The 16,100-nt window shown below is 37.4% G+C and overlaps 1 protein-coding gene across 2 annotated transcripts in view; it reads left to right on the top strand.

Annotated features, from left to right (window-relative positions):
• The window catches only part of su(r) (dihydropyrimidine dehydrogenase su(r)), a 99,112-nt gene extending 83,360 nt beyond the window's left edge, over positions 1-15,752 (top strand). Inside the window, exons 12-22 of one of the 2 annotated variants that reach the window (XM_070086615.1) lie at positions 1,787-1,904; positions 2,851-3,015; positions 3,223-3,375; positions 4,385-4,505; positions 5,112-5,231; positions 6,100-6,242; positions 7,895-8,074; positions 8,566-8,787; positions 9,419-9,576; positions 9,737-9,853; positions 15,577-15,752. In XM_070086615.1, coding sequence (XP_069942716.1) covers positions 1,787-1,904; positions 2,851-3,015; positions 3,223-3,375; positions 4,385-4,505; positions 5,112-5,231; positions 6,100-6,242; positions 7,895-8,074; positions 8,566-8,787; positions 9,419-9,576; positions 9,737-9,848 — 1,492 coding nt within the window. In that variant the 3' untranslated portion in view covers positions 9,849-9,853; positions 15,577-15,752. The remainder of the gene's footprint in view (positions 1-1,786; positions 1,905-2,850; positions 3,016-3,222; positions 3,376-4,384; positions 4,506-5,111; positions 5,232-6,099; positions 6,243-7,894; positions 8,075-8,565; positions 8,788-9,418; positions 9,577-9,736; positions 9,854-15,576) is intronic. The other variant, XM_070086616.1, reaches the window with a different exon arrangement.
• The last annotated feature ends 348 nt before the right edge of the window (positions 15,753-16,100 follow it).

Genomic DNA, 16,100 nt, shown 5'->3' with positions numbered 1-16,100 from the left:
TTGCGTAATGAGAAAAAAAAAACTGATCGTTTTTTTGGAATGAAACGCCGACTTTGAGGTGTATTTTCGTATAGTATTTATCGTTGTATTCGCGTTTTCATGGTCTTAGGTGATAAAATGGAAAACATATTACAGAAATAGAGATGATTTTCATTACTTTGACGATGAAAACGACCTTGAAACTGAACTCAAAGTAGCAGAAATGTTCGATTTTTACCAATGTTCAGGAGTAAATAAATCACACCACACGTCCAATACACGTCAACTGGGGAGTCTAATATTCTTTCACTAGTGCACTGATATTATTTATACCATTTTTACAATAATGCAGTAGTCTGCATAACAGTAAATTTTGTATTTTTTTTGTATGAATAAAAAATCAAAATAGAAAGCAATAATAATATAAGAGGGGCCTAGAGATGTGACTAATGAACAGAGCTTATGTTATTTTAGTGCCACGAATGTCTACCTTGTTTATTCTGGACCCTATTTTGAAATTGGCATCTTTTTTAGTTTGTGTGAAATTGGCCAAATTGCCAATTTCTGACCACCATATTGGGTAGTCCAAATTAGTAAATGGGAGGTTTCTTGTACTCAGCTGATAGATAGAATGGAGTTCTAAAGAAATAGCTATGAGTTTGGTCAACTGGAACAATGGAATTGGCTGAAAATAGGGCTCAAAGTCGGCGAAATCGCCGATAAGCATATGTCGCCGAGACCGCTAACTTCACGGGAGCATAATTCCATGAGTTTTCGACCAAATTTCGAACTTTTGGTGTCATTACCATCGGGAAAAGATTCTCTATCATTTCATAAGAAAAAATAATTTTTTTTTTTTCAAAAATTGAGCGACATAGAATGACAGTTTCAGAAAGGGGCCTGAAACAGTCAAAGGGTTAAAGGAGGGGTTTGGGATATTGGCAGTTTGGAGGGATATGTTGTGTATCTTTATACGTATATTCTTCTATACTTTTGTGTTCTGTGCACCTCTGCAAAAACAGTGATTATGTATGAGTGAGGTGAAGGTGTTGAATGACGATGAAAGTACTATTTTCTTTTTGGGTCACCCTGCCTCAGTGGGAGACAGCCAACTTGTTAAAAAAAAAAATACAAAATGGAGTGCTCATGTGGCTACAAGAAAAATCACTGTAAGAATACAGTGCATGTAAGATAAGGGAAGCTAAGGCATTAGAAGCTTGCAGGTAATGTTAGCAAGGTGATATTTGGTTCAATTTAAATATAGAAGCATTGCACTGTTTGGGCATTGTTTATTGAACCACATGCTGTGTAAAAACAAAGTATTAGTTCCTCAACTCAGAGATTAATAACTATGTATTTTATCATAAAATTAACATTCAAGGAAAACCAAAGATACCCCATTTGTGATCATATGACAATTAAACCCTCAATTTAATTGAGTGATAAAGGGAAGTGGGTAACCAGTAATGGCAGTTGTGGTGAATAGAGGTAAGATTATTATGCTGTGATTATAGTAATAATGAAAAGTTTTTTAATGAATAGACTTCGTCCACTGTTTCTGAATCGGTTGACCTAGCGAATTTTGTCTGCTTTTCTGAAGTCTGTTAAATCAAAGGCCATTAATGGAGGGTTCACTGTACATTGACTTGCGTAACTGTTCATTGTTTCATAATTTTATGGTGTCAAATGAATCCATTTAAGATTACAGCAAATACAAAATGAGTAACTTGTTTTAAGTTATGTTTATTCATAAAGTTCACACCTCACAACTCAGTATTAAAAAATTAATTAATACACTGATCCTCAGATTCCCAAATCCCTTTGGTTTGGCATCTGCTCCGCCCACGACAGCTGCACCAATGATGCGTAGAGCTTATGAGGCTGGGTGGGGCTTCTGTGTCACCAAAACATTTGCCCTAGACAAGGTACTTTTGCTTTCCTTGATGAGTATGTGCAGTTATGATCACATGGTAGGCACCTCTAAATATTGTCCACTCTAACTTTTTTTTTTTTTTTTTCATATTTACGTACTTGCATTTAAATGTGTAACTTGACAGACTTGTGGGGAAAGACATTACTACCTGTAAAGTTTTTTGGCCACTCTTGTGCATACTATACTATACGATTTATGAATAAATGAACGAACATTGGTGAATGTGTTAATTTTTTATAAGCAAACCCACCTTGGCAAGAGACAGCCAGAGTGATAAAAGAAGTACAGTATAAGCATGGAAAATGCAGTGCCTGAGCTCTGAACTCTGCAGGAGGGGTAAAGATGTTGTAGTTAAGAGTCATTTGACTTGTGAAATCTGCACACTTCTGGGAAGACAGCAATTGAATGAATGATGGTGAATGTTTCCTTTTTTGGATTGCCCTTTCCCTGGTGGGAGACAGCCACTGAATTAAAAAAAAAATGTGTGTGCGCTCGTGTATGTGTGGTTGCAGGGATCATGTCGTAGCCCCTGGCCCTGTGTGTGCATAGGTGCATGCTTGTGTAATAATGCGCAATGGTAGCTTCCTCTAAATGTTGTGCGAGCACTGAATTTTATTATGTATACTGTACCTATACTCCCAACTTTTAACTTTTGTGGTCACCTGTCTAAACCCATATGGGTCATAAATTAAATGGAAGGTACTGGTTTGATCTGAGGAAGGAGAGGTTAGGCCCAATTATAAAATGACTTTTATGCTTTGATGTACAGAATTAGTGAAGTACACTTGTTGTTTATCTCTCTTTCAGTGACATAGTTCATGACCAGTAAATTTCAATTTAAGCCTGTTAAGTCAGGGGTTCATTCCACTGTCAATGTATAACTTCCTGAGCAAATTTAGTTCTCACATGTATGTACCTAATTGTACCTCTCCTCACAGGACATTGTCACCAACATATCACCTCGCATAGTACGAGGCACAACCTCGGGTCACATATATGGTCCTGGCCAAGGCTCCTTCCTCAACATTGAGCTCATCTCTGAAAAAACTTGTGCCTATTGGTTACAAAGCATTAGCGAACTTAAAAAGGACTTTCCAGATAAGGTAGGTTACTTGCAAAACTAAAAATGCTACTTTAAAAAAGTATCAGCAAAAATTTTCTTAACTGTGATAACCAAGATAACAAATGCAGCCTTTTCTTAATTTATACTGTAATAAAATTGAATGTTTTCTTTAATTTAAAATTGCTGCATTGCTTTTCAGTAAGAGAAGCTTTTTAACTAAAATATGGCAATAATTCTTTTGTTAAAGGTGCTTATTGCTAGCATTATGTGCAGTTACAATGCTGATGACTGGACTGAACTAGCCAAGAAAGCTGAAGCAGCAGGATCTGATGCTCTTGAATTAAATTTGTCATGCCCACATGGTATGGGTGAGCGGGGTATGGGACTTGCATGTGGCCAGGTAAGTTGTGTTTACTCCTTGTTTTTTTATTTTAACATACTGGCTGTCTCCCACTGAGGTAGGGTAACCCAAAAAAGAAACACTTTCACCATCATTCACTTTATCACTGTCTTGCCAGATGATACTGTTCAGATGCCCCTCCAAACTGCAGATATCCTCACCCCTCCTTCAGAGTGCAGGCACTGTACTTCCCACCTCCACCCCTCCTTCAGAATGCAGGCACTGTGCTTCCCACCTTTATGAAAGGAAGTTGTAAATATTTGTGTTAAGTAAAAATGCACATAGCTGCAGCTGTCCCTTGCTTTATACAGTAACATTCTAGGACAATAGCAGCTTTGCCAAGATCAGTCAGGCGATGAACACTCCTCTGAAGAAGAGGTGGGGATGTTGCAGTTCAGAGGGTCATTAGAATTGTGGTATCTGAATGCTTATTGCAAGACAGCTATTGAATGAATGATGCTGATGTTTCCTATTTGTCTCACCCTACCTTGGTGGGAGATGTTTGGTGTGAATTAAAAAAAAATTAATACATTTTGCAAATGGCACTGACCACATACAATGCATGTACATTACAGATATACAGTTACTGATAAAAAAAATGGATTTCTAATAATAATTAATTCACATAAAGCAAATATATAAAATGAGGGGAAACCTTAGTGGTAATAAAAGTGGTATAGCATTATTTATTACTTTGGTTATACAATATACTGTACAGTATTGTCAATTTGTATGCTATCATATTATGGCTAAATATGCTTCCTCTTATAAATAGTATTTCAGTTTATATATGGAGTTCAGTGGTATAATGTGGTAACTATTAATGCAATTATTCCTGATAAACTGCTTTCTGGAGACACATTCCCCATAAAAAGCAGTTCCATATATTGTATATATAGTTAGCATTTTTTATGCTTAAGTAATGAATTCTTATTTTCTTCAGCTGCATTTTGAAGGTGAATATATAGTTCATTAATAATCAGCGCATACACGTATATTTATATCTAAGGATCCAGAATTGGTTCTAAATATCTGCCGCTGGGTCCGTGCTGCAACTACCATCCCCTTCTTTGCAAAGCTCACTCCCAATGTCACCAATATTGTTACCATTGCTAAGGCAGCACATGAAGGTAAAAACTTTATTATTAATGCAGCACATTTTATTTACATTAGTAAAGTTCTCATTCAGCAGTAATGATAAGTTTGTAAATACCAAGGTTGTGTGTACACTATTGTTTACTCATATTGCTAGTTTTATATACTGTGCAGTAGAACTAATGAACTAATCTTACAATGCCTTAATAATGCCTAATTCAGTTAATTAAAATTTGCAAAATTGTTGACATGAAATTTCCCTTGTTTTAAAGACACAATGCACCCTGGTGGCAATTTAAACAAAAATATTTATATTTTCCAGAGAGAATTTTATTCTATATTTTTATATGACTTTCTCAGTTGATAATGTATAATAAACCTGTAGGGGTCATACAGTGCCTGCCATTACTCTAGTGTTTAATAATCAGTATGATGGACCAGTGAATTCTAGGTTACTTGTTCAAAGCTTGTCCATTCCTTGAAAAAGTTATAATAGTTTAGTTTATGGTTTTTCTAATGCAAAATATCCCAAAACTTTTGACTAAGACATGGCTAGAAAATGCTTTGTGTCATACAGAGATAGTTTTCAACAAAAATTATTCCTCATTTGCATGCAGTATTAAAAATTTTGTTTTTATAAGGTGGAGCAGATGGTGTGACTGCTACTAACACAGTGTCTGGCTTAATGGCTATTCGACCAGATGGGTCAGCTTGGCCATCTATTGGTAAGGAAAGGAGGACAACGTATGGAGGAGTCTCGGGTAAGTATGCCTATAATTATTAATTTTGCCTTAAATATTGCATGCTCATCTTTTTTGAAATATGTTTCAGCCATACAAATACACATTCTTCTTTCAACAAACCAGCCTTATCCCACTGAGGCAGGGTGGCCGAAAAAGAAAAACAAAAGTTTCTCTTTTTAACTTTAGTAATGTATACAGAAGGGGTCACTAGCTCCTTGCCCCCAACATTATATATAAAAAGATCCTCAGATGCTTATCTGCTAGTAGTAGGTAAGTAAATTAACAAGCTATGAACACATCACTTGACGAAAACAATTTCACATTTTTGTAAACCCCAATTTATGCTTAATTCATCCATTTTGTCTCTATAGAATATCGACTTTCTTATTGACATTAGCAGCATTGTCAGAATGTACTGGTTAATGTACAGTGCCTCAGTAAAAAAGTCTAATGTCTAAAGTGAAAGGCATATCTCAACGAATAATCAAATCTTAACAAAAAAAAAAAAGAAAAAAAAATTATCTACAGGTCTGAGCCAAAGAGAGGGGACACAGGTAGCTCCAATTCCTCAGATCATGAGCCCCATCCTCCCTTGAAAATAAATTATTTCATACATTGTCTTCACAATCATACATATACTAATGTTGGCTTAACATTTCCACATCCATTCGTTGTTTCTTTTCATATATGTATATAACCATTTCTACAGTGTAGAATTCTTATTTCCCTTGGCACAGTCCTTGATCTGAGCAACTCAAGATAATTAACTATCAGACCATTATTAACACTTTTGTACATTGCTAGCCTATTCATTTCATTTACATGTTAACAAGTATTATTTTAATGAATATTTTTTTATTAATTTTTTAAATCTTGCCTTTAAAAGGTAATGCAATTCGTCCAATTGCTCTCCGTGCTGTAACTGCCATTGGTCGAGCCTTGCCCAACTTTCCCATCCTTGCCACTGGTGGTATAGATTCTGCAGATGCTGGATTTCAGTTCTTGCTGGGCGGTGCCTCAGCACTGCAGGTTAGGGAATGCTTCAATACTTTTCTTTATATTATACAGTGGACCCCCGCATAACGATGGCATCACATAGCGATTTTTCCGCATACCGCTTACTTTTATCGCAAAATTTTTGCCGCGCATACCGATTAAAAACCCGCTCACCGATTTTCGTCCGAGACGCGTCCAATGTGCCCTCAGCCAGCCTCACATGTGCCGCCCGTCCCATTGTTTACCAGCCAGCCTCCGCGGTAACATCCAAGCATACACTCGGAATATTTCGTATTATTACAGTGTTTTCGGTGCTGTTTCTGGAAAATAAGTGACCATGGGCCCCAAGAAAGCTTCTAGTGCCAACCCTGTGGTAAAAAGGGTGAGAATTAGTATGGAAATTAAGAAAGATTTTGAAGGGTTTGGGGCTAACCCTGAGAAGCCTATGCCAGTTGTGGAATCCATTGTGCCTACTTCAAAGATTAAGGAAATGTGTGCACAGTGGGTTGAACTGCAAACCTTTATGGATGAAAATCACCCTGACACAGCTGTTGCAAGCCGTGCTGGTGACTATTTCAATGACAGTGTTGTGGCCCATTTTAGACAAATCGTAAAGGAACGGGAGGTACAGAGCTCTATGGACAGATTTGTTGTGCGACAGAGGTCCAGTGACTCTCAAGCTGGTCCTAGTGGCATTAAAAGAAGAAGGGAAGTAACCCCGGAAAAGGACTTGCTACCTCAAGTCGTAATGGAAGGGGATTCCCCTTCTAAACAGTAAGAAGATAATGCTCTCCCCTCCTCCCATCCCATCAATCATCACCAGATCTTCAATAAAAGTAAGTGTCATGTAAGTGTGCATGCCTTTTTCAGTTTGTGTGTATTAAAATTAATATTTCATGTGGTAAAAAAAATTTTTTTTCATACTTTTGGGTGTCTTGCACGGATTAATTTTATTTCCATTATTTCTTATGGGGAAAATTCATTCACATAACGATTATTTCGCATAACAATTACCCCTCTTGCACGGATTAAAATCGTTAACCGGGGGTCCACTGTAATTACAAGTAACACTAGACCTATGGAGCATTCAGCATGGATACTTTTGTAATACGTACATGTACTATACAATAATATTCTAAGAGTGAGCTTCATCACAGAAAAAATACACAATACAGTGGAACCTCAACTTATGAGTTTAATCCGTTCTGTGACCTAGCTCGCAACTCAATTTGCTCGTATATCAAACCAATTTTCCTAATTTAAATTAACTGAAATGCCATTAATCCTTTCCAGCAGAATTCTTGCTCTTGGAAGGCAGGACAAAATACGTACTTCAGTATGATGCTAATATCAACTCTACGGCTTATTTATCTATCACAGTTCATATAATATGACATAATAAACAACATAAAAAACATAGAAACATGATATATACTCTAGAATGAATAAAATGTCATTATGTGACTAGTGGTGGCGGCCATTCCCGCTCCCGTGGGAATGGCCGCAGGGAGCGGGAAAAGTTTAAGCTTTTAAAAACATACACTGGCATAAATCTTGTTAAAACATTTAATTTTTGAGCTATTGTTAAAATGTAAAGTCAGTCAGTAAGTCTGTAAAAAATGTCACAACCTGTTAAATTCAAATTTTTATATTGTACTGTGGATAATAAATTTCCAAAACCACAGGTATGTAGCTCAGTGCAGAACCAAGACTTTACAGTCATTGAAGATTATATTCTTGGCCTTAAAGCTTTGCTGTATCTAAACTCCCTTGAGTCCAAGAAGGACTGGCTTGGCCAGTCTCCTCCTACTCCTCAGCACCAGCTTGGCAAACCCATAGTGAATCTTAGCAGTGTTGTTGGCAAGGTAAGCTACATGTTTTATACCTTTAGCTTTATTGTCTGCACTGCAACAAACTTTTTTTTTGTTGTTTTTATTAAATGCCTGTGCAAAACCTAGCACAAGTGTGAGAGGGGGGAAAAGTACAAAATATTAGCAGTAAATAGTCTTTAAGACCAGCAGGTGGACATAACTGATGTCATCAAATTATATTTATTATTTATGCTTAAACTCTGAATGACCCTTGTGAGTTTAGCACTTAACTTTTATTGTAATAATAATAATATGCTTTAAACTAAAGCTCAGATAATCTCAACTCTACACTATTTCTACTGATACTGTAATATTCTCAAAATGTACAATCTGCTTGAATTCACCTAAGGTTATCAGTGCTCTTTTAGTGCACTACTATAATATTGATGATGAAATTTCTAAATCACTTCTAGATAATTTTCCCTTTCTTTTTCTAAAGTTTATAATACTTAAGAGTATAACCTACAAAAAGAAACTTTCCACAGGGTCTTGCAAATTTTGGTCTGGATAAGTCTGAAAAAGAGAAGGCCATCACAGAGCATAAAGTTATGACAGACATTTTAGAACCATGTCCTAAACCTCGCAGCATTGATGCTCCAAAATATGGCATCCCATCCATTCAGACTCTAGTTGGTAAAGCATTGCCTATGATTGGAACATATGGAGACCTGGATAACAATCAACAGAAGGTTGCACTCATTGATGAAGTATGTAATATTTTATTCTCTTTAGTTGTGGTTATTTATTAGTTCATTTTATCCAGTACTATTATCTATCATATATATCTTTGACTCATTTGGCAAAAATAAGTGGTGTACAGTACATATGTAGATTATATCCATGCTTATGGATATCATAACTGATATACAGCATGTGTAGTTGTCAGTTTTTAAAAATTAAAGTAAGGCTGTTATCTAACATAAACAAAATACTAGTGAAGGCTTTTATAGGCAAAAGCTACAGGGGTCAAACCCAAATTCTCAGTAAGGAGAGAGTGAGCATTAGAGGTTTCTGTGCACGGCAATCACTTTAGGGGCAGTTCATAGTGTGTGTTCTCAGTCATGACCAGTATAGCCCTTGGCATCAAAGGAACACACAATACCCCACCTTAAAAAATAAAAGAAAGCTGTTCATAGTAATAACCCACCAGATGAAACTTTAGTGTTAACTGTATGTAGTAAATGAGGTATACTTGATCCAAGTAGGTAAACTATAGCTACAGAATCTGGCAATGCATGTACAATCATTTAATATAAGGGAAACCTGTACCTTATTAATTACATATTATACTGATGTATTTAATATTGCAGTACATTATATTAAAATATTTCCCAACAGGACATGTGTATCAACTGTGGTAAATGTTATATGACCTGTAATGATTCAGGCTATCAAGCAATCATCTTTAACCCCAAGACTCACTTGCCAAGAGTATTAGACGACTGTACAGGATGCACTCTGTGTGTGTCCGTCTGTCCCATTATTGACTGCATCAGGTATGTTAAACAACCATTAGACTATAATACTGTTTCCTAATATTGTTTAAAAAAAGTATTATATATTCCTAAATACTTGTTGTCATATTACTGGCTATCGTCTAGTTTTGTAAGGAAATTAATAAAGCATACATTTATATGAATTTTATAATTTGACTAGAATGGTCGAGCGCCAGGGTCCCTACATTCCAAAACGAGGCATCCCTCTGGGAGCAGGAGTTGTACCTCGCATACCTGCTCTGGGTCCTGTTGAACTCTTTCCTTCATCCTGAATATAGTATGTAAATTTTAGGTCCTGTTATGTTTGGATATGATGTCTTAGAGATTTTATTAGTGTTCCATTTAAATGTATTTCTTAGTTCTTAAAGTCTTCCAATGAGAAGAAATTCCAAATTATTTATTAGCTTTCATATTAGATTTAATTACATTAGCTTCCTTGAATTTATATACATAGTTTTATTAAGAGTAAATGATTAATTGAAAAAATTCTATAAAAATACACAATGCCAAACATTTTCTCAACTTTAGTAACACCATATTTAACACAGTACAGTGGACTCTCGAGTTTCAGCGGCATCGACTCGTGAAATCCGACTTTCGGCAAGTTTTTTCGGCAAAATTTGGCCTCGCGCTTCGTGATTCGGCGACCATCCGGTACCTGCCCGCCCGTCACCACACACACAAAGCCAGTCTCCCACGCCATTCACGCTCAGTGTGCCATTGTTTACCAACACATGACCATCACTCCGTGGGTTCATACGTAATAATCCATTGCTTTTTGTGATTGCAACTGCTAAATAAGTCACCATGGGCCCAAGGAAAGCTAGTGCAAGCCCTATGGTAAAGAAAGTGAGGAACACAATCGAATTCAAGAAGGAAATCATTGAAAATTATGAGAGTGGAGTGCGTGTTAGAGCTTGCTAGGATGTATGACAAACCCCATTCAACCATCACTTCGATCGTGGCGAAAGGAAAGGAAAGGAAATAAAGTGTGCTGTTGTTGCAAAAGGGGTAGATATGCTGACAAAAAGATCACAAATCCTCGAAGAAGTGGAGAGGTTATTGTTCGTGTGGATTACCCAAAAACAGTTAGCAGGAGATAGTGTTACGCAGTCGGTAATATGTGAAAAGGCAAGGCAGTTGCATGGCGATCTCATAAAGAAAATGCCTGCAACAAGTGGTGATGCTTGTGATTTTAAGGCCAGCAAAGGTTGGTTTGAGAGATTTAAGAAGTGTAGTGGCATTCACAGTGTGAAAAGGCATGGTGAGGCTGCCAGTTCTGACAAAATTGCAGCTGAGAAGTTTGTACAGGAGTTTAAGGAGTGCGTAGACACTGGAGAATTCAAATCCCAACAAGTGTTTAATTGTGACGAAACAGGCCTCTTTTGAAAGAAAATGCCAAAGAGGACCTACATCACGCAGGAGGAAACGGCACTCCCAGGACACGAGCCTATGAAGGACAGGCTTACTCTCATGTTTTGTAGTAATGCTAGTGGGGATTTTAAAGTGAAGCCTTTACTGGTGTATCACTGAAAATCCCAGTGTTCAAGAAAAACAATGTCGCCAAGAGTAATTTGTGTGTGATGTGGAAGGCTAACAATAAGGCATGGGTCACAAGGGGAATTTTCCTAGACTGGTTTAATGAAGTGTTTGGCCCTAGTGTGAAGAAATACCTCCTGGAAAATAAACTGTCACTCAAGTGCCTCCTGGTAATGGACAATGCTCCTGCTCATCCTCCAGACTTGGAAGAGCAAATAGTGGAGGAGTTTAGTTTCATCACGGTGAAGTTCTTGCCCCCTAATACAACTCCTCTCCTCCAGCCCATGGACCAGCAGGTCATTTCAAACTTCAAAATACTCTACACAGAAAGCAGTGTTTCAAAAGTGCTTTGAAGTGACCTCAGACACAGAATTGGCCTCTAAGAGAGTTCTGGAAAGATCACTTTAATATCCTCCATTGCATAAACCTTATAGGTAAGTCTTGGGAGGGAGTGACTTCCAGGACTTTGAACTCTGCTTGGAGAAAATTGTGGCCAGGTTGTGTCCAAGAGAGGAATTTTGAAGGGTTTGGGGCTGACCCTAAGGAGCCTATGCCAGTTGTCCAACCTCCCTGGGGTTGGAGGTGAGTGGTGAGGATGTGGAAGAGTTGGTGGAGGACCACAGGGAAGAGCTAACCACTGAAGAGCTGCAAGAGCTTCATCTGCAACAGCAAGAGATCACAGCTCAGGAAACTGCTGCAGAGGAGGAGGAAGAGATATGGAGGAAGGTGCCTTCTTCAAAGATTAAGGACATTTGTGCAAAGTGGACTGAAGTGCAAACATTTATGGATGAACTTCACCCTAACAAAGCTGTTGCAGGCCGTATTGGCAACATGTACAATGACAGTGTTGTGTCCCACTTCAGACATATCTTAAAGAAATACCAGAAACAGAGCTCTCTGGACATATTTTGTGTGACAGGGTTCCAGTGACTCTCAAGTTGTTCCCAGTGCCAGTGTCTTTAAAAAACAAAGAAGGGAAGTAACCCCAGATAAGGACTTCATACCTGAAGTCCTAATGGAAGGAGATTCTCCTTCCAAACAATAGTGTACACCTTCCTCCTATCCCCTCCTCCTGTCTTCCATCCACCCAGAAGTCTTCAGTAAAGGTAAATGTAATGTTATTATTATTTTTTATATGCATGTACTTGATTTCTCATTGTTTTCAGTGTGTAAATCTTTATTTAATTTGAAAAAGAAAATATTTTATTTTAATATTTTTGGGTGTCTGGAATGGATTAATTTTATTTCCATTATTTCTTATGGGGAAAATGGTTTCGCCATTCGGCAATTTCGACTTTCGGCAGGCTCTCTGGAATGGATTAATCAAGAAACTCGGGGGTCCACTGTAATTATGTATGAATGATGGTGAAAATGTTGAATGATGATGAAAGTTTTTTCTTTCTTTTTGGGTTTCTCTTCTTTTTTGGATCACCCTGCCTCGGTGGGAAACGGCCGATGTGTAAAAAAAAAAAAAATTAAAGCAATACCTTGCATGGTGCAGTTAATGTGTCAAAAAAATACCATACTATGCATTACCTGGGAGTGATAACGTCACAGGACCTCACCTTCAAAGACCACAACAATGTATCTACCTCATCTGCTAGGAAAATGGTAGGATGAATAATGAGAACCTTCAAAACTAGGGACGCCAAGCCCATGATGATTCTCTTCAAATCGCTTGTGCTCTCTTGGCTGGAATACTGCTGTACACTAACAGCCCCCTTCAAAGCTTGGTGACATTGCAGACCTGGAGAGTGTACAAAGAACTTTCACTGCACATATAAACACGATAAGGCACCTAAATTACTGGGAACGGTTGAAGATCCTTGATCTGTATTCCCTGGAACACAGGCCAGAGATACATGATAATATACACTTGGAAGATCCTGGAGGGATTCGTACCAAACCTGCACACAAAAATCACTCCCTATGAAAGCAAAAGACTCGGCAGGAGATGCAACATTCTCCCAATGAAAAGCAGGGGCGCAACGAGCACATTGAGAGACAACACAGTAAGTGTCCGGGGTCCAAGACTGTTCAACCGCCTACCAGCCTACATAAGGGGGATTACCGATAGACTCCTGGCTGTCTTTAACCCTTTCAGGGTTGGCAGGCCCTCTCCGAAACTTGTTCTCAGGGTTGGAAATTTTTCGAAAAAAAATAATTATTTTTTCTCATGAAATAATAGAGAATCTTTTCCCGATCATAATGACACCAAAAGTATGAAATTTGATGGAAAACTTACGGAATTATGCTCTTGCAAAGTTAGCGGTCTCAACAATGTTTATGCATCGGCGATTTTGCCCACTTTGAGCCCTATTTTCGGCCAATTCCAATGTACCAGTCGACAAAAATCATAACTATTTTGCTAGAACTCCATTATTTCTATCGAATGAGTACAAGAAACCACCATTTACCAATTTCAACTATCCAATGAAGTGGTCCAAAATTGGCAATTTTGCCAATTTCACACAAATTTCAAAAGATGCCAATTTCCAAATAGGGTCCAGAATAAACAAGACAGACATTCCTGACACTAAAATAACAGTTCCTCTGTTCATTAGTCACATCTCCAGGCCTCTGTTACATTTCTTTTGCTTTCCACTTTGAATTTTTATTCTCACAAAAAATAGAAGATTTACTGTTATGCAGACTACTGCATTAGTATAGAAATGGTGTAGAAATGGTATAAATAATATCAGCGTACTTGTGAAAGAATATTAGACTCACCAGTTGACACATATTGGACATGTGGCTTGATTTATTTACTTTTGAACTTTGGCAAAAATCGAACATTTCTGCTACTTTGAGCTCAATTTCAAGGTACTTTTCATTGTGAAACCAATAAAAACCATCCCAATTTCCGTAATATGTCTTCCATTCTTTAAAAAGAGACCAGAAAAACTGGAACACAACCATAAATAGCATACAAAAATACACTGCAAAGTCGCTGTTTTAAACCAAAAACACGGTCGGAGTTTTTTTTTTCTCATTATGCACTGTGTGCTGCAGGATTTTTTTTTATACTACGCACACTGACCACAGAACCATTCTTTCATATGTAGACCTACCAGCTTTCTCTAACTAGATTTGAAGGCACTAGAATTTAGGCGTACTAGTACGGCACCAACCCTGGTGTGCAAGCCGTACTAGTACGGCATGAACCCTGAAAGGGTTAAAAAGGCACTGGACAGGCACCTTAAGTCTGTACCTGACTAACCGGGCTGGTTTGTATGTCAGCTTGCATGCAGCCAATAGCAACAGCCTGGTTGATCAGACCGTGATCCACAGTGAGGCCTGGTCTCAGACCGAGCCATGGGGGCGTCGACCCTCAAAACCCTCTCCAGGTAAACCATATTTTAATGTAATGTGTTCCAGCAATACAATTAAATAGTACATCGGATCGCAAAAATATTTAGCTGTTTGCTTTGTACAAATCACAAATCAGTGCACATGAAACTCTGGCACACACTTGAAGATAAAGAAATTACCAAAGATAAAAATGACAAAATAGTAGTACCAAAAATTTTTATTTCAGTTGTAAATAGTGTACCGTAAATAGTTGAACGACATAGTTTGCACAGTTGTTTCTTTTTATCAGCATACATGTCTTTATAGCATCAAATGTCATTTTGTAATGCCTGCCTAATTCCTCATTCAGTGTTTGGATCCATATTCATTATGAAGTCACAAGTATCTTCTACTTTCACACTTAACATTGATAGTTTTTTTGTTTGACCACCATATAATAGGAAGAGCATTTTTTGAATAGGATTTATGAGCCCTTGGATTTTCCATTCTGTACACCAGCATAAGCTTTAAAGTCACCAGATGCATTCCTATCTAATAAGTGTTAAACTGTCTCTGGAGACTTTATATCCTGGTTGTGATGATTCTTTCTACCAAATAAGCGCATAACTGCATCTTCTTCGAGAACAAACCCATTTCATCTACGTTAAAAATTTGTTTGTCTTTGTAGTCATTTTCTTAATTAAATTTTTGTTAGATCATTAGGAAATCTCGCAGCTGTCTCATTGTCTGCAATGGCACTTCGACCAGTAATTCAAACATTATGGAGTCGCATATGCTTTTTAGTCATAAAACCAGCCATGACTTGCCAAAAACTTTCCCCATCATTGCAGTTTTCTTTTTTTAATATTGAACTGAGGCTTGTTGCTTTAACTTGAATCATAATCCGACTTAATGGAATTTTTTTTTTTCTGGCTAGTCTTCAATCCATAACATTAAAAGACATTCTATATTATCCATTTCAGAACTACAGTTTTTAATGATCTCTTTTGACATAAGATATAGCCATTCCATATCTTTTTATCTTTATTCCTTATATGTGCACATACAGATGCTTTATTCATTTTCTTATGTGCTATTTTACCATTTGATACATCTTCATGTTTTATACTTTCTAGTTTTTCATCTAATGTTAACCATTTACATTTACAGGTACTCCTCACTTAACAACCGATTTAGATTCCTAAGAGTAGGTCGGTAAGTGAATTGGTCGTTAAACAAGGAGTCACCCCTTACTGATATTTCAAGCATACTGTACTGGTAGTGGGTTTGTGTCAACCATCTTTAGATATTGTTTTAATGCCACCTTTGCACTATTTATAACATTTTTAGTACTATATTAAAAACAGAACTAGGCGTTCAAAACAATAAGAAAGTAAAATACACATACAGTACACTCATTACCGTATTTTGAAGCTTATTAGACGCATGTTTTGTCCCATAAAATGTCTCCAAAAACCACCCTGCGTCCTAAAAACTGATGGTCAGTGACGAGAGCTATAAGTTTGGGGTGTGGGATGGGCTATAGCTCTCCCAGTTACGTCTGATGCCGAGCCATTGAAACTAAAACAAGTCTTATAAGCCGCGAAATACAGTACTTACCTAAAAATATTTGTAGTCTTAACGTAAGGTGAGAGGTGAGTAGCATTTATTATAGCAATACAATGTATACACAG

The sequence above is a fragment of the Cherax quadricarinatus genome, chromosome 19 (genome assembly GCF_038502225.1).
Source record: "Cherax quadricarinatus isolate ZL_2023a chromosome 19, ASM3850222v1, whole genome shotgun sequence".
NCBI lineage: Eukaryota > Metazoa > Arthropoda > Malacostraca > Decapoda > Parastacidae > Cherax > Cherax quadricarinatus.
The sequence above is the reverse complement of the archived record's forward strand: the minus strand, read 5'-3'. Positions and strand labels throughout refer to the sequence as shown.